This window comes from Lynx rufus, unplaced genomic scaffold, assembly GCF_022079265.1.
Source record: "Lynx rufus isolate CCGP_SWC_20201006 ecotype Redwood Valley unplaced genomic scaffold, mLynRuf1.p SCAF_3, whole genome shotgun sequence".
NCBI lineage: Eukaryota > Metazoa > Chordata > Mammalia > Carnivora > Felidae > Lynx > Lynx rufus.
The window spans coordinates 106,738,020-106,757,279 of record NW_025814845.1 but is presented as its reverse complement, the minus strand read 5'-3'; the positions used below and the strand labels follow the sequence as shown (position 1 = coordinate 106,757,279).

Sequence of the window (19,260 nt, the reverse complement as noted above, 5' to 3'; positions counted from 1 at the left end):
CAAATCTTAGTTAATATTTAGTATTATTGTTTATTTTTTATCAAATTTGTTTTTCTAAAAAAACTTTTTGACTTATAAAATTATGTACATAAGCAGACATGTATCTAAGACATTTGCATGTAAAATAGTATAAACATAGTTGTTAAACTTCCTTCATAAAATAAAATTAGGATTATTCTTATTGCTTCCTTTAAAGGTTTTACAAGTCTGAATATTTGAAAGGACTGACAAAACTCCACAGAGTAGACTCATATAAGGCTTTTATTTAAATGCAAAAGATACCATGCAGTTAAAAAAAAGAAAGAAAGAAAGAAAGAAAGAAAGAAAGAAAGAAAGAAAGAAAGAAAGAAAGAAAAGCATAAACAGGCATAGAGAGGGCACAGGTGACATTCAGCCACAAGCACCCCTAGGATCTTTAGACAATGGCACACTTTGTCTCCAGAAGATTGAACTACCAAGATGCATGGTTTTTTGCCCCTCTGATCACATAGTCCATCCCAGCTATCTAACCAGTACCAAATGAAAACCATCAGTTAAAATCCTGTTTGGGGATTACCAGGTGATTTTCAGACTTTAAGCAGCACATCATAAATCCCACTTTTCATTTCCTGGCTAACAGTTAGGGTTAGACATGCATGTATCCCAGTGCTTTTTCAGCTATAATCTAGCTATACCACATAGGTCATGACAATTGAAATTCTAAAATAGGGCAAAATTATGATGATAGTTTGCATTTGTATAAACTACAATTAGTTTATAAAAGTGCTTTAATATGCTTTACCTTATTTGAACTTTATGGGAATTCTGTGAGCTATACAGGAAAATTGTTATTAATCTGGATTTTATAGCTGCAATTCTGAGACTCAAGAGGTTAAGTGATTGGCCCAGTTTACATGTCTTTTGTGGTGGTAGAGTAAGGTACAGAAGACAGACCTTAACAATTTGTATTCTACAATGTTTTGTAGTATTTCATGCCAAAAATAGAAAGAACTATTCACTTCTTGTAAAATAAGGTAGGAATGAATATTTATATATATATATATATATATATATATATATATGAATGAATATATATATATATATACACATATATATATATGACTACTACTTATTTTTCTCTCAAGCATAGCTTTTTGTGTTCTAGGGAAATTAGTATAACAAATGCTTTCTGTATATTTTTCCTTTAATGAGTTTAGATTTCTTAAATCCTTTTTTTTTTTAATTTATAACCAAGTTAGTTAACATATAGTGTAATAATGATTTCAGGAATAGAATTCATTGATTCATCACTTACATATAACAGCCAGTGCTCAACCCAACACATGTCCTTAATGCCTCTCACCCATTTAGCCCATCCCCCCACCCAGCACCCCTCCAGCAACCCTGTTCATCCTCCATATTTAAGAGTCTCTTATGGTTTGTCTCCCTCTCTGTTGTTGTTGTATTTTTGCTTTCCTTCCCTTATGTTCATCTGTTTTGTACCTTAAATTCCATGTATGAGTGAAGTCATATGATATTTGTCTTTCTCTGACTGATTTCCCTTAGAATAATATACTCTAGTTCCGTCCAAGTTGATGTAAATGGCAAGATTTCATTCTTTTTGGTCACTGAGAAATATTCCATTGTCTATAGATACCATATCTTCTTTACCCATCATCAGTCGATGCATATTTCGGTTCTTTCCATACTTTGGCTATTGTCGATAGTGCTGCTGTAAACATTGGGGTGCATGTGCCCCTTCGAATCAGTATTTTTGTGTCCTTTGGATACAGATACCTAGTAGTGCAATTGCTGGGTTGTAGGGTAGTTCTATTTTTAACTTTTTGAGGAACCTGCATACTGTTTCCCAGAGGGGCTGCACCAGTTTGCATTCCCACCAGCAGTGCAAAAGGGTTCCTCTTTCTCCACATCGTCGCCAACATCTGTTGTGGCCTGAATTGTTAACTTTAGCCATTCTGACAGGTGTGAGGTGGTATCTCATTGTGGTTTTGATTTGTGTTTTCCTGTTAATGAGTGATGCTGAGCATCTTTTCATGTGTCTGTTAGCCATCTGGATGTCTTTTTTGGGAAAGTGCCTGTTCGTGTCTTTTGTCCATTTCTTCACTGGATTGTTTGTTTTCTGGGTGTTGAGTTTGAGAAGTTCTTTATAGATTTTGGATACTAACCCTTTATCTGATATGCCCTTTGCAAATATCTTCTCCCATTCTGTTGGCTGCCTTTTAGTTTTGCTGATTGTTCCCTTCACTGTGCAGAAGCTTTTTACCTTGATGAGGTCCCAATACTTCATTTTGCTTTTGTTTCCCTTGCCTCCAGAGACATGTCAAGTAAAAAGTTGCTGTGGCCAAGGTCAAAGAGGTTGTTACCTGTTTTCTCCTCTAGGATTTTGATGGCTTCCTATCTCACGTTTAGGTCTTTTGTCCGTTTTGAATTTATTTTTGTGTGTGGTGTAAGAAAGTGGTCTCGGTTCATTCTTCTGCATGTGGCTGTCCAGTTTTCCCAACAGCACTTGCTGAAGAGACTGTCTTTTTTCCATTGGATACTCCTTCCTGCTTTGTCAAAGATTAGTTGGCCATATGTTTGTGGATCCATCTCTGGGTTCTGGGTTCTGTTCCATTGATCTGTGTGTCTGTTTTTGTGCCAGTACCACAGTCTTGATGATTAACAGCTTTGTGAAATAGCTTGAAGTCTGGAAATGTGACGCCTCCAGCTTTGGTTTCCTTTTTCAGGATTGCTTTGCCTATTTGAGGTCTTTTCTGATTCCATACAAATTTTAGGATTGTTTGTTCTACCACTGGGAAGAATGCTGGTGTGATTTTGATAGGGATTGCTCTTTTTAATGACTGAAAAAAAAAATTCTTAAGACCAGTGCAGGAATTTTTTTCTTTGATTTATGTAGAAGAGAGATTTCTATTTCAAATGAGATAGTATATATTTGGAAGAGTTCATAAAATTATTATTCTAAGATTTCCACACATGAATATTAAATTGGATGTGAGGGACCTAAGTTAAATGTCAAGATATAATTGTACCTGTTACTCTTTATTTCCTCCTTTTATGCTCTTTTATTCATTTATGACTTTTACTTGTCTACTATATGCCAGGCACTGTGCTATCTCCTTAGATTTTAAAAAATAGTAAAATGTGATTTTTGCCTTTAATGATCTTATATTCCATACTTTTTTTATAAATTCACATTTCCACAAGCAAGTAGGTGTTAGTAACATACAAAGTATTATGTAATTTGCAGACTGGCATTATAGGGCCTTTTGACTAGAAGTTAAGGAAGAATTGAAATGTGGAGATTTTGACCTATGTCTTGAAGATGATTGAGGAATATTTCAGAAAAAGAGGAAGAAGTCTAGGCCAGTCAAACATGTAAGAAAATAGACAATGATGTGTTTCAAGAAACAGTGAGTTTGTGCTCTGTTGTATTTGAAACATAAATTATGTGAAGGGAATTGGTAAAATATGGGACTTTTTGAGGCCAGGTGATGACTAACCTTTATGCCATGTAGAGGAGTTGATTGTGTGCCCAAAGAAGTAAGTAGGAAATTCAGAAAATGTTATTAAACACGAATTTTTGCCACTAGATACCTTTTATTTGCAGAGAAGATGCATTATAGAGGATGCATTAAGGAGGAGACCCACAGTGAAGCCTTCAGTTTGGAAAGTAGTGGAATAGTTGTGGGAAGTAATGATGGGGCCAAAGGTTGGGCCATGAAGTGGAAATGGAATACAATTGAAAGATAATTTTAGAATTAGAATCATTAGGAAAATTAGAATCAGGAGACCATCTATTTAGGGTTTTGGTCTTTGAATTTGGCCAACCACTTCCTTGTTGTTGGACGTGAGATAGCTGAGACAGTCTTGTTATCAAGTGAATTGCATTAGGCCTACATTACTAGTTAGTGACAGAACTGGGTTCGTGACTCTAGGGTTTTCCATATTGCACCCTATTCTGATTGTGTCTCTAACCAATAGTTTTTTTTTTCTTAATCATGCCATAACCTTGCATTTGTTTATAGTTTATAGTGTACTTAATGTACATTATCTATTTTGTCTTGTTCAGCAACCTATGAAATAAATAGAATAAGCATTATTATCCTCTATCTGAAGGTAAGAAAACCAAATCAGTGTGGGTGCTATGCTTGTTTAGAATGTATCCAGTTTTATCATTGCTACCTAAATATCTTACTCCTTAAGTTTTTCCTTTCAAAATATATAGAATGTAGGAGTGCCTGGGAGGCTCAGTCAGTTAAGCATCCTACTTTGGCTCAGGTCATGATCTCATGGTTCATGGGTTCAAGCCCCGCTTCAGGCTCTGTGCTGACAGATCAGAGCCTGGAGCCTGCTTCGGATTCTCTGTCTCATCTCTCTGCCCCTTCCCCACTCATGCTCTGTCTCTATGTCTCTCAAAAATAAACATAAAAAAATTTTCTTAAATGAATAAACATTTTTAAAACATTAAAGTATATAGCATGTTATAACTGGTAGATTCATTTATTAATACATTTATTAGTTGCTGTCCTGAAATTATCTCTAAACTTAAAGTAGATTTTAAATGTGTTGGTTTAAGGTGGTCTTGGTTTTAGCTTTGTTGTTTGGTGATCCATTTTGCAAGTAGAAAGGTCTGTTTCATGTCTGATAAATTCAGATTTTTATAAATTGGATTTATTTTTTATTAAAAAAAATTTTTAATGTTAATTTTTGAGAGAGAGAGAGACAGAGCATGAGCGGGGGAGGGAGACACAGAATCCGAGGCAGGCTCCAGGCTCCAAACTGCCAGCACAGAGCCCAATGTGGGGCTCAAACCCACCAACCATGAGATCATGACCTGAGCCGAAGTCGGACGCTTAACCGACTGAGCCACCCAGGCGCCCCATAAATTGGATTTATTTAAAAATAAAAACATTTCCCTAAAATGCTTAATTTTATATTCTTGAGACCACTTTTTGTAGACAGTTTCTGTTAAATACCAGTTTCATGTTTAATTTGTGAATCCTTGGGCAAGTTGGTAAATCTCTGTCAACTTCACTCTCTTGACTTTAGTTTGATAGAATAGTCTCAGTAGTACTTAATTCACAGAGAGAGTTAATTATATTAGTGAGATGATTGCAAAGAATTTAGGACAGTTCCTGGTATATAATGATTATGTGATACATTTTAGCTATTATTAGATTTTTATTTCCTGTTGTTTTATGCCAATCAGAATGTAATTATAAATACTGTTAGCCAAAAGTAAATCAGTTAACATTTATTATGAATTTTCCATCAAATAGTTTTTTTAGGTTCAAGCACTAATATGATTTATATTTAATACCTACATAAACTATAATTAACAAATAAATATGGTCAGTTCCTATACTAGTTTTGTTCCTAAAAATGTATTTTTTTTACATAACCCAGGTGTTTTGTATTCATACTTAGTGCTTAATTGGTAGGATATTAAAAATATTTTTTATCTGTTTCAGAAAGTGTCTCTATCCTAATATCTTTTTCTATGGGGAGTCAAGATACTGAAACTTGGTAGTAACAGAACATTCAATAAACTTGTTATTTTTGTCCTTTGCCACTAAATTTCTGAAAACATTAATAACTATTATACTATCTCAAGACAAATATTTGAATTCATTATGTTCGGTGGCTCTATAATACGTCTGGTGTTTAAGGAATGATTAAGGCACTGAAGCTTTGGTTCATTTTTATAGAAAAGCCAATCAGTGATACTTCTTCAACTCTATAAATTCAAGAAATTACCATAGCTATATTCTACTTAATACTGTCATTCTTGTTAGGTAATTTATTAAGATGATAAAGTACTTTTTCATGAAATATGAATCATTTGAGTATGAAATATAATTTTTCCAAATAAAGTAGTAATAACTCTCACTTTATACCCTTGCCCTTTAGTGATATTTTTCCTTTTCACTCTCTTCCACATGCATTTTATTAGTAATAAAGGGCTCTTTTAGTATCTACCTCTTAGATCCATTTTTAGGTGCACAAGAGTTAGTACTGATTTTATCATATTTGGATTTCTTTTCTAATACTTTTAATTATTTATGGTCTGTGAAAAGTGTTTATTAATTTAATTTCTATTTTAGGCAAGCCAAGTTAGATCTGAGAAGTGCAGCAGCAAAAGTGGATGAGTTAACCAAAGTAACTGAAGATCTTCAAGGACAGATGCAAAAGAAGGTATTTGCCTCTTTTTAGGGCAATTGGTAGTCTATAGCTTAGTTTTCTATGAATTTTGTTATTAAACTATTTTGGATTAGGTACTGAAGACAATTGCTGGAAAATGAATTAAAAATCATTTTGAGGGGTGCCTGAGTGGCTCAGGTGGTTGGGCGTCTGACTTTGGCTCAGGGAATGATCTCACGGTCTGTGGGTTTGAGCTCTGCATCGGACTCTGTGCTGACAGCTTAGAGCCTGGAGCTGCTTCGGGTCTGTGTCTCCCTCTCTCTGCCCCTCTCCTGCTTGCACGCTCTTTCTCTCTCTCTCTCTCTTTCAAAAATAAACATTAAAAAAAATTCTGTTGCCCTAAATATGAAATGTGAAATTAGGAAGCTAAAGTATAATTTTGGAGATAACTTCTTTCCATTTACTTTATCCTGAGTTAATAAAACAGTAATCATTCATTAACACATCATTACTAAAAGACATATTAATGCAAGATCAAATTTGATTAATTGGGAATATGTAAATGAAGAGAAGCATTTAATACTACATTTTGTATTATTTTTAGAAATACTTATTGGCATAAGAAATTGTTTTTTTTATGTGTAATAAGGACATTTCACGAGAGTCAAGGAATGGTCAGGCTTTAGATTTAGATGGGTCTAATTATTAAAAAGTCTAGCTCTGGTACTTACTAGCTGTGTAACTTCTCTAAGCCTTATTTCTTAATCTGTAAAAGTTGCTTACATATTTCTAGTAATGGTAGATTCATGAAAGACTTGCAAAACTTCCCATAGATAACAGTTATGAAAATTGGATACATTCTTTCAAACACTGGAACATGTCCCAAAACAGAAAGACACTGAAAGAGGTGTGAATTATAAGTTTTTTAATTTCTGACCTGAGAGTTTCACCAATCCCCATAGTTGTGACTTGAGAAAACAACAGGTTTATATGGACTTAAAATGGCCAAAATCAATGTTTAAGGCTGGAAAAGCAGTTGAAAATTTGAAGAAAAATTATTAGCAGCAAAAGAAACACAAAAAAGAGAGACACCTAAATTCTGAGTACAGACTCTGACCAAATCCGTGTCTAACAGCCAAACTATGCATAGTGGAGTGGGAGAGGGAGTCCAGTGAAGAAGTAGGCAGTAGACCTGAAAGCAATCTAATCTTGAAAGATAGAGCTGTATGGAACAAGATATTTGAGTTTGCTGCTTTCTGTAATTGAGTGCATTCCTGAAATGTGTGCTGTTCAGGCAACAGAAAGCTGAAGACTTAATGTTTGAAGTATCAAAAGACAGAGCCCAGAGCAGCTAGAAATTACAGAGGAATCTATAATAGCAACAAAATCATGAAGAGAATGAGTCCTTCCTCTGCCCAAACTTGACAGATCCTCATATTAGGCAGGTACAGGAGAATTTCTAGGAAGCCTAGTTCAAAAACAAACAGTGGAAAGAAATAAGTGATCAGAGTTGGCAGCTGCTCCTACCGTAGGGGAAACATTTCAGAGTTTGCACCTAAGCAAGATAATTGCCTACTCACAAAAAAGCCAGTAATGTTCAACAAAATAGAATCCAGTGTATTATCCATATTATCCAGTTTTCAACCAAAACTTCTTTGACAGGAAAGTGTGACTGACAGAGTTGGGGTCGGGGAAACAGTCCATAGAAACTCACTCTTAGCAGCCCCAGCTCTTAGATTCAGCAGGCAAAGACTTCAAATAATCTGTTATAAATGTGTTCAAAGAATTAAATTACAGTAAAATAAGGTTTCAGTGAAGGAGCAGAAAGAGATTTTTTTACTGAGAAATAGAAAATAATTGTAAAAATAGAAATCTTGGAGTTTAGGGGTGCCAGGATGGCTCACTTGGTTAAGCATCCAATTCTTGGTTTTGGCTCAGGTCATGATCTCATGGTTTCATGAGTCCGAGCCCCGCATCAGGCTCTACACCTGCTTGGGATTCTCTGTCTCCCTCTCCTTCCGCCTCTCCCTGACTCATGCTGTCTCTGTCTCTCTCAAAATAAATAAGCTTAAAAAAAAAAAAAAGAAAGACATTCCGGAGATCAAAAGTATAACAACCAAAATAAAAATTTTATTAGATGGTTCAAGAATAGATTGGGAAAAGCAGAAGAAATAAGCAATGAACTTGAAGAAAGATCAACATAAATTTTCCTGTCCAAAAAACAGAATTTAAAACGTGGAAGAAAAGTGAACAAGTCCTCAGAGATCTATGTGAAAATATGAAGCAAGCCAACAAGAATGTAATTGGAATTGTGGAAGGGAGGGAAACAGAAAAGATATCTAAAGAAATAATAGCTGAAAACTTCCAAAATTTGGTGGTAAACAGGTAAGATAAACACAAAGAAAATTACTTCTAGACACATCATGACAACGCTGACAACCAGTTATAAAGCTAAAACTTGAAAGCAGCAACAGAAAAATGGCATGAACATGGGAACAGTGATAAGAGTAATGGCTGCCTTCTAATTAAGAAATGTGGAAGCAGAAGGAGTTCAAGATGGCAGAGTAGCATGGAAGCTCTCATCTTGTCTCGAGGGTGAAACGCAAATACATCACCACCAAGCCATTTTGCACATCTAGGAAACTGAGGTTTAACACAACAATCTGCCTAACTGGAGCCACAGAACTCGACAGGTATGTGGTGTGGAGGGGTAGACTGAGGGAAAGAACAGCCACGAAGGGTAGGAAGCGGTTTTTGCAGAGGACAGGGAAAGGCAGGGGAGAGTGTGGCGCCTAGGGAGAGCGCAGGAAAAGTACTCCCCCTGAAAGTAGCTGGAGAGAAAGACAAAGAGTGAAAACTCTCACAAGGGGCTGAATAAGAAATCTGTTCCCCAAAATGACTTATGGGGAGAAAGGAGAGGGTTTCAATACCATTAGGATTCTATAAACATTAGAGCACAAAGTCTGAAATTCCAGAGCCCAGTGCTGGGTGGTGGTCTGGTGAGGAAAAAGAGCAAATCCCCAGAAGAAGGCAATGGGGTCTGAGGAGTCCATGTGCTACACGGAGCGAAGTGGTTCCCTGCTTGGAGAGCATTAGGTAGGGTCCATACAGCCTCCCCACAGGCAAAGGTCCCAGCGGACCCCGGAGAGCAGCCACCTTTGCTGGTATTGAGACAGACACCAGAGTGCAGTGAAACCTGGTACCAGCTGTGTGTTTGAATTGCCACCATCTCAGAACCTCTCCTGCTGCGCAATAACACAATCGTTTTCTCAGGTAAGCTGGTGCCCAGCCATTGATCAGTGAGACCCTGCCTGAGAGTTGAAGCAGGTCCAAGCCCCAGGGTTCTCTGAAGTGAGGGATTTTAAAACACAGCCATGTCTGCGATAAAACCATGGAGGGAGGTGCTGCCTGGCAGGCTGACAATTTGGACACAGACAGGATAAAGGCGCAGAGTAGACAGAGACCTAAGACAAAGGAGGGGTACTTGATCATAGGTTGGTTAGAATGCAGAGTTCCTGTGCCAGACTAGGAAGCTAGGTGAAGCCATTTCCACCATTCCTGTATACATGCATGTGTGCATACTAGCCACACTGATCCACCCCATTAAGTTAAGCGGCGCCACCTAGTGGAGAATGGAGCCGTTACACTAAGCCCCGCCCAGCTGTGCCCTCCCAACACATCCCCTAGAAGACCAGCACAAGTCTCTGAATGCTTTATAGAGTGTTTCATAGTTCTAGAGGAAACTGGATGTAACTTCATTCAGGTTTCATTCTGTTTGCTGGTTCATATACTTGTTTTCTTCTGTCTTTGTTTAAATTGGTTTTTTTCTTTGTTTTTTTCCTCCTTTTCCTTTTCTCGCATACAGTAAGAGAAAATTTTATTTTTATTTTATTTTTTCTTAAAAATTTTAATTTTTTATTGTAAATTTTCTATTTCACTTTATTTCATTTTCTTCTATTTTATTTACATTTTTTTAATTTCTAAATTTTATCTTACCTTTTTTTTTCTCTCTTTCCTTTTTTTTCTATAGTCTATCACGCTTCTTTCCAGAAGCAGACCAAACATACCTAGGATTTAGCTTCCTTTATTTAACTTTTTGTTTTGTTTTTAATTTTTTAATTTTTATTTTTTATTTCATTAATTTTTTCTTCCTCCAAAATGACCAAATGAAGGAATTCACCACAAAAGAAAGAACAGGAAAAAATGACAGCCCGGGGCTTAATCAATACAGATATAAGCAAGATGTCTGAACTAGAATTTAGAACCACAATAACAGGAAGGCTAGCTGGGGGTTAAAAAGCATTGAATCCTATCTATGGGGGAAAAAATATGTAAAATCTAGTCAGGATGAAATTAAAAATGCTACAACAAAGATGCAGTCTCTAATGGATGCCACAGTGGCAAGGATGGACAAGCAGAGCAGCAAATCAGTGATACAGAAGACAGAATTATGGAGAATAATGAAGGAGAAAAATAGAGGGGAACAAAGGCAAGAGAGAACAATGCAGGACCTCGAGAATTTAGTGACTTATTAAAAAGGAATAACATCCAAATCATAGGAGTCCCAGAAGGTGAAGAGAGAGAAAAGGGACAGAGGGTTATGTGAGCACATTACAGTGGAAAACTTGCCTAATCTGGGATAGGACATAGACATCAAAATCCAAGAAGCACAAAAAACTCCCATTAGAGTCAACAGAAACCAATCATCACCAAGGCATATCTTAGTCAAATTCATAAGATAAACAGACAAGGAAAGAATTATGAAAGCAGAGAGGGAAAAAAAGTCGTTAGCCTATAAGGGAAGACAGATTAGATTCACAGCAGACCTATCCACAGAAACTTGGCAGGCCAGAAAGGAGTGGCAGGATATATTCAATATGCTGAATCAGAAAATTATGCAGCCAAGAAATCTTTATCCAGAAAGGCCATCATTCAAAATAGAAGGAGGGATAAAGAGTTTCCCAGACAAAAACTGAAGGAGTTTGTGACCACTAAACCACTAAATTTTAAGAGGGAGTCTTTGAGTGGAGAAAAGATGAACCAAAACAAAAAAGATCAAAAGCAACAAAGACTACAAAGGATCAGAGAGTATCACCAGAAACTCCCAACTTCACAGGAAACGTAATGGCACCAAATTCATATCTTTTTGTACTCACTCTTAATGTCAATGGACTAAATGCTTCAATCAAAAGACGTAGGGTATCAGAATGGATAAGAAAACAAGACACATCTATATAGATAAGAAAACAAGACACATGTATATTTCAATACAGATTGAAAGTGGGGATGGTGAACCATCTGTCATGCTAATGGTCACCAAAAGAAAGCTGGAGTAGCCATACTTAGACAAACTAGATTTTAAAATAAAGACTGTAACAAAGAGATGAAGAAGAGCTTTATATCATAAGAGGTCTATCCACCAAGAAGATCTAACAGTTGTAAACATTTATGCTCCAAAGGTGAAAGCACCCAAATATATAACTCAGTTAATCACAAACATAAAGAAACTCATTGATAATAATACCATAAATTGTAGGGGACTTCAACACCCCACTTACAATGATGGACAGATCATCTAAGCAGAAAATCAACAAAGAGACAATGGCTTTGAATGACTGGACCAGATGGACTTAACAGATATATTCAGAATAATTCATCCTAAATCAGCAGAATACACATTACTCTCGAGTGCACATGGAATATTCTCCAAACTAGATCACATAGTAGAGCACAAATCAGCCCTCAACAAGTTCAAAAAGATCAAGATCATACCTTGCATATTTTCAGACCACAACGCTATAAAACTTGAAATCAACCACAAGAAAAAATTTGGAAAGACCACGCATACATGGAGATTAGAGAAATCCAACTACAGAATGAATGGGTTAACCAAGAAATAAAGAGGAAATTAAAAAGTATTTGGAGGCCAATAAAAATGAAAACACAAAAGCCCTGGATTGCAGGAAAGGCAGTCATAAGAGGGATAATCCAGGCCTTCCTAAAAGGAAGGAAGGTCTCAAATACACAGCCTAACCTTACACCTTAAAGACCTGGAAAAAGAACTGCAAATAAAACCCAAAACCAGCAGAAGAAGAAAAATAATAAAGGTTAGAGCAGAAATCAGTGATATCAAAATCAAAGAAACAGTAGAACAGATCAGTGAAACCAGGAGCTGATTCTTTGAAAGAATCACAAAATTGATAAAACCCTAACCAGATCGATCAAAATGAAAAAGCAAAGGACCCAAGTAAATAAAATCATGAATGAAAGAGGAGAGATCACAACCAACACCACAGAAATACAATAATATGAGACTATTATGAGCAATTATATGCCAACAAACTGGTCAATCTGGAAGAAATGGACAAAGTCCTACAAACCTATACCTACCAAAACTGAAACAGGAAGAAATAGAAGATTTGAACAGACCCATAACCAGTAAAGAAATGAAATCAGTAATTAAAAATCTCCCAACAAATAGTCTTGGGCTGGATGGCTTTCCAGGGGAATTCTACCAAACATTTAAAGAAGAGTTAACACTGATTGTTTTAAACCTGCTCCAAAATATAGAAATGGAAGGAAAACTTCCAAACTCCTTCCACAAGGCCAGAATTACCTTGATTCCAAAACCAGATAAAGACCCCACTAAAAAGGAGAACTACAGGCCAATTCCTCTGATGAACGTGGATGCAAAAATTCTCAACAAGATACTAGTCAACTGGATCCAACAACACATTAAAAGAATCATTCACTACGATCACTGGGATTTATTCCTGGGATCCAGGGCTGGTTCAAAATCTGCAGATCAGTCATTGTGCTAAATCATATTAATAAAACAAAGGATAGGAAACACATGATCCTCTCAATAGTGCAAAAAAAAAAAACTATTTGACAAAATACAGCCTCATTTTTTGATAAAAACCCTCAAAGTAGGGATTTAAGGATCATACTTCAAGATCATAAAAGCCATATATGAAAAACCCACTGCTAATATCATCCTCAGTTGGGAAAAACTGAGACTTTCCCCTAAGGTCAGGAACACGACAAGGATGTCCACTCTCACCACTGTTATTTAATATAGTGTTGGAAGTCCTAGCCTCAGCAGTTAGACAACGCAAAATAATAAAAGGCATCCAAATAGGCAGGGAGGAAGTCAAATTTCACTCTTCATAGACAGTATGATACTCTATGTGGAAAACCCAAAAGACTCCACCAAAAAACTGCTAGAACTGAGCCAGGAATTCAGCAAAGTCCCAGTATATAAATTCAATGTACGGAAATTGCTTGCATGAAGCAGCAGAACAAGAAGTCAAGGGATCGATCCCATTTACAATTGCACGAAAAACCATAAAATACCTAGGAATAAACCTAATCAAAGAGGTGAAAAATCTATACACAGAAAACTATGGAGAGGTTATGGAAGAAATGGAAGAAGACACAGAACAGTGGAAAAACATTCCACGCTCATGGATTGGAAGAACAAATATTGTTAAAATGTTGATTCTGTCTAAGCAATCTACACGTGCAATGTAATCACTATCAAAATCACACCAGCATTCTTCCCAGTGGTAGAACAAACAATCCTAAAATTTGTATGGAATCAGAAAAGACCTCAAATAGGCAAAGCAATCCTGAAAAAGGAAACCAAAGCTGGAGGCGTCACATTTCCAGACTTCAAGCTATTTCACAAAGCTGTTAATCATCAAGACTGTGGTACTGGCACAAAAACAGACACACAGATCAATGGAACAGAACCCAGAACCCAGAGATGGATCCACAAACATATGGCCAACTAATCTTTGACAAAGCAGGAAGGAGTATCCAATGGAAAAAAGACAGTCTCTTCAGCAAGTGCTGTTGGGAAAACTGGACAGCCACATGCAGAAGAATGAACCGAGACCACTTTCTTACACCACACACAAAAATAAATTCAAAACGGACAAAAGACCTAAACGTGAGATAGGAAGCCATCAAAATCCTAGAGGAGAAAACAGGTAACAACCTCTTTGACCTTGGCCACAGCAACTTTTTACTTGACATGTCTCTGGAGGCAAGGGAAACAAAAGCAAAATGAAGTATTGGGACCTCATCAAGGTAAAAAGCTTCTGCACAGTGAAGGGAACAATCAGCAAAACTAAAAGGCAGCCAACAGAATGGGAGAAGATATTTGCAAAGGGCATATCAGATAAAGGGTTAGTATCCAAAATCTATAAAGAACTTCTCAAACTCAACACCCAGAAAACAAACAATCCAGTGAAGAAATGGACAAAAGACACGAACAGGCACTTTCCCAAAAAAGACATCCAGATGGCTAACAGACACATGAAAAGATGCTCAGCATCACTCATTAACAGGAAAACACAAATCAAAACCACAATGAGATACCACCTCACACCTGTCAGAATGGCTAAAGTTAACAATTCAGGCCACAACAGATGTTGGCGACGATGTGGAGAAAGAGGAACCCTTTTGCACTGCTGGTGGGAATGCAAACTGGTGCAGCCCCTCTGGGAAACAGTATGCAGGTTCCTCAAAAAGTTAAAAATAGAACTACCCTACAACCCAGCAATTGCACTACTAGGTATCTGTATCCAAAGGACACAAAAATACTGATTCGAAGGGGCACATGCACCCCAATGTTTACAGCAGCACTATCGACAATAGCCAAAGTATGGAAAGAACCGAAATATGCATCGACTGATGATGGGTAAAGAAGATATGGTATCTATAGACAATGGAATATTTCTCAGTGACCAAAAAGAATGAAATCTTGCCATTTACATCAACTTGGACGGAACTAGAGTATATTATTCTAAGGGAAATCAGTCAGAGAAAGACAAATATCATATGACTTCACTCATACATGGAATTTAAGGTACAAAACAGATGAACATAAGGGAAGGAAAGCAAAAATACAACAACAACAGAGAGGGAGACAAACCATAAGAGACTCTTAAATATGGAGGATGAACAGGGTTGCTGGAGGGGTGCTGGGTGGGGGGATGGGCTAAATGGGTGAGAGGCATTAAGGACATGTGTTGGGTTGAGCACTGGCTGTTATATGTAAGTGATGAATCAATGAATTCTATTCCTGAAATCATTATTACACTATATGTTAACTAACTTGGTTATAAATTTTAAAATATAGTAATAAAAAGAACAATGTTGGAAGCAGAGAACATTGGAAGAGTATGTGAAGTGCTAGAGGAAAAAAAATGCTGTCTACGAATCCTGTGTCAAGTGAAACTGTGCTTTGAAAAATAAAGGGAAAATAAAAGCATTTTTAGATAAACAAAACAGAGAACTCGTCACTAGCAGAGCTATTCTTCAAAGCATGATGATGGGTAATTCTTTATGCTAAAAGGAAATGACACCAGATGGCAACTCAGATATAGGGAGAAAATAAGAGCAATAATAATTATAAATATGAGAAAATATATGGACATATTTTTCTTTTCTCTAATACTTTTAAAAAATTGACTGCTTTAAAGCAGAATTGAGCAGTATATGTGATGGGTTTATAAAGTACACAGTTGTAATATAACAATGGCACTAAAGACTAGGATGATACATGGAAATAAATACATTCCTGCAAGGTTCAAATGTTTTTTATGAGTTAAACATTAACTCTGAATAAATTGGGATAAGATAAAGATGCATGTTATAATCTCTAGAGCAAGTACTAAAAAATAATTTAAAGAGATACAGCTAAAAGCCAATAGAATTAAAATGGTATGTAAAAAATGTTTAATACAACAGAAGACAAGGAAATATCAACAAGGGTTTTTTTTTAAGGTGGTGCCAATCAAACCGATTTATTTCAGAATGTTGCTATGTCAGAGAAGAAATATCCTGTGATTATAACAGGATGCTGTATAACCACGTTAAAAGAGCATATTCTAAAGGCTGATTATCTACATACAGTTCGTGCTGTGTTTTGTTAGACTTACACTATAGAAGTAGATTGAAATATTGGTGAAACTTATAATGACTTTTGATTACTGTTTTTCTAATATAAAATTAATAGGTCTCTTCCCCCTTTTTTATTTAGTATATGTGTGATTTGTTTCTAAACTGTTATTGCTGGTTTTCTTTTTTACTTGTTTAAAAATTCAACTTTATTGTTTTTCTAGTTATAAGGGTAGTGCATGCTATTCATAAAAATGCAAATACCATAGAAATACACAAAGAAAAGCACAATTTATATACAAAATATGCAATAAAGAGATATACAAAATTACCTTGCAGTCAAATCCCTAGGAAGTAATAACTGGTAACAGATTATTTATAGCGTAAAGACCTTTTTTCTGTGTGTGTGTGTGTGTGTGTGTGTGTGTGTGTGTGTGTGTGTGTGTACGCACACATATACTTAAATTTTGTTTAATGTAAAATGAGTCATACCATAAATACTATGCTACAGAATTTTTTTAGTGAAACATATTTCATGGACAGCTCTCATATTTAAATGTTTAGTAATGTTTCTTCTTTAATGTTTATTTTTAAGAGACAGCATGAGTGGGGGAGGGGCAGAGAGAGAATCTGAATCTGAAACAGGCTCCAGGCCTTGAGCTGTCAGCACAAAGCCCAACATGGGGCTGAACTCGTGAACTGCAAGATCATGACCTGAGCTGAAAGTCAGTCTCTTAACCAACTGAACCACTCAGGTGCCCCTGTTATCCTTTCTTTAAACTTACATAATAAATTCTAGAAGTATAATACCTTTATAGACTGAATTCTTTTCTTTATGCTATATAATGATGTATTATATTTTCATATACTCAGGATTCAATTTCTTTATTTTCTAGGAGGAGGATATGTTGTCTGCCCAGGGAAGAGAGGAAGCATCAGATAGGCGTTTACAGCAATTACAATCTAGTATAAAACAATTAGAAACAAGGTAAATTGTTAAATACATCTAGCTTTCTCTGTTACCTTCAAAAGGTATTCCACATTAGAATTTCAGTTTATGATATTTTCTAGAATATATATTTTATAGTGCTAAACAAACTATACTTGTAAGTTTGAAATCTGATTCACTGGACATTATTTATTTTAAAAAATCATGTTCAAAATATTGGTATATTTGAATGTATATTCAAAGACCATTTCTGTCTTACCCTTTCCCCAGTCAATCATTGCCAAGTTAAGTGAATCCCCAAATGAAAAATGTTCTTTCCATCTTAAAGCAGAAAAAGTTGGGTAAAAATTATATAGAAAAACTAATTGGTAGAACCTACTTACTAAGTAGACACACAAGAGAAAAAAAAATACCCAAGAAATCATTATAGATGTTTGCCCTGGAACCTTCTGGAGGAGTAATTTCAGTTGTCGTTGAAGGTCTAGACTACTTTTTAAATGTATCTGTAGGTTGTTTTTAATTGCTATCTATTTCCTTAAGAGACTTGAAAATTGTCATTTGTAATCTATTAAAGATATAGTGACCACAGCCCATAAATTCACTTTATGGTTTATAAATGAAAAATCTACTCTGATTGGAATCTCATAAATAGCCTGCTAACGTGAGCACATTAAAAATCAAGATCTCCTTGGGGCACCTGGGTGGCTCAGTCGGTTAAGCGTCCGACTTCGGCTCAGGTCATGATCTCACAGTTCGTGAGTTCGAGCCCCGCGTCGGGCTCTGTGCTGACAGCTCAGAGCTTGGAGCCTCCTTCAGCTTCTGTGCCTCCCTTTGTCTCTGCCCCTCCCCTGCTCATGCTCTGTCTCTCTCTGTCTCAAAAATAAATAAACATTAAAAAAAAATTAAAAAAAAAATCAAGATCTCCATTCTAGTCCATGGCTAATTTATTGTTTGTTCAGAAGAAAAATTAGTATACTTAACCTTCTGTTTCCTGTGCTTCAAAATAGTAATAAAAATATTATTTTCTCATAGCAGGTTGAGAACTAATTGATTTTAACTACTAACTTGTGATGAAAGGAGTTATAATTTTATGTACGAGGGTCTTGGGTTTTTGTTTTTCAGTTATCTAAACTTTTCAGCAGTTGATTGATTTATTGTACTGCTGCTTTCCTGAACTTCTTTGTGTTAACCTTAGAGAAAAAAATTTGTGATTGTAGATTTTCATTTCTGTTATCTTAGTGGCTATTCTATGCTATGAAAAATGCTAGAGACTTGAGACAGTTAACTGAATAGTGAGTATCAATTCCTTTTGATTCTGATAGCATTGAATCATAAAGAACCTAGGTTTTGGGGTTTTTTTTTTTCATTTTTTTTTTCATTCAGCAGTGCTTTTAGTTGTCTTTTTAATGTTGAGAGTTTGTGGTTTTTTGTTACTCTTGTTTTATTTTGTTTTGCTTTTAATATAAAGCTATAATATGATCTAACCAAATAGCTCTGTAAGAAGAGATCACTGCCTATATAAGAAAATCTGAGGATATTTTTTAAAGTCCAATATTCAGCTAGCCACCTCTGAAAAGGAAATTGTTACATTGGCTTCCTTTTAGAGCTATTAAACTAATATTACTGTTAGAATAAAAACAATTATATATTTTAAACTTTAAAGATCTCTTGTATTTTACGTAGGAGAAAGCAAAGTTATTAGTATATTTGATATGTGTTTCTAAACAATATTTAGCTAGTATGTTTTAGGTGTAAATGTATCTTATTTAATGGAACTTGCAGTTAGAAAAGCTATGTTTTGGGGGCGCCTGGGTGACTCAGTCAGTTAAACGTCTGACTGTTGACTTCAGCTCAGGTCGTCTCACAGTTTTTGAGATCAAGCTCCATGTTGGGCTCTGTGCTGACAGTATGGATCCTGCTTGGGATATTCTCTCTTTCTCTCTCTCTCAAAATAAATAAACAAACTTTAAAAAAAAAAAAAAAGATAAGCTTTTTAATGGTCATCTTTGTTCCACAAAATCAAAGACATTTTTGCCTCAATAAATGCTTTTTGGCATTATTAAAATTATTATTTATTTTTAAAATTATTCTTTGTGATTCTTTCAAATGCCACAAACATCTGAGAAGCATTAAGCCAGTTCCTTTGTCTTTCAAAGAAAGGATCCCCTCCATTCCCCTTTTTAGATGATTCATGGATCCTGGGAATTAATTACCTCCAGAGAATGACAATTCTCTCTGGGAAATATTTTGCTGGTTTGTAT

The 19,260-nt window shown here is 35.8% G+C and overlaps 1 protein-coding gene across 5 annotated transcripts in view; it reads left to right on the top strand.

Annotated features, from left to right (window-relative positions):
- SCLT1 (sodium channel and clathrin linker 1) overlaps positions 1 to 19,260 on the top strand; it is a 220,230-nt gene that overhangs the window by 94,852 nt on the left and 106,118 nt on the right. For all 5 annotated transcript variants that reach the window (XR_006964243.1, XM_047090653.1, XM_047090652.1 and 2 more), the window contains 2 exons: positions 6,105 to 6,195; positions 16,947 to 17,038. Coding sequence is in view for 4 of the 5 variants with exons in the window: in XM_047090653.1 (XP_046946609.1) it covers positions 6,105 to 6,195; positions 16,947 to 17,038 (183 nt within the window). In the remaining variant the exon portion in view is untranslated. The remainder of the gene's footprint in view (positions 1 to 6,104; positions 6,196 to 16,946; positions 17,039 to 19,260) is intronic.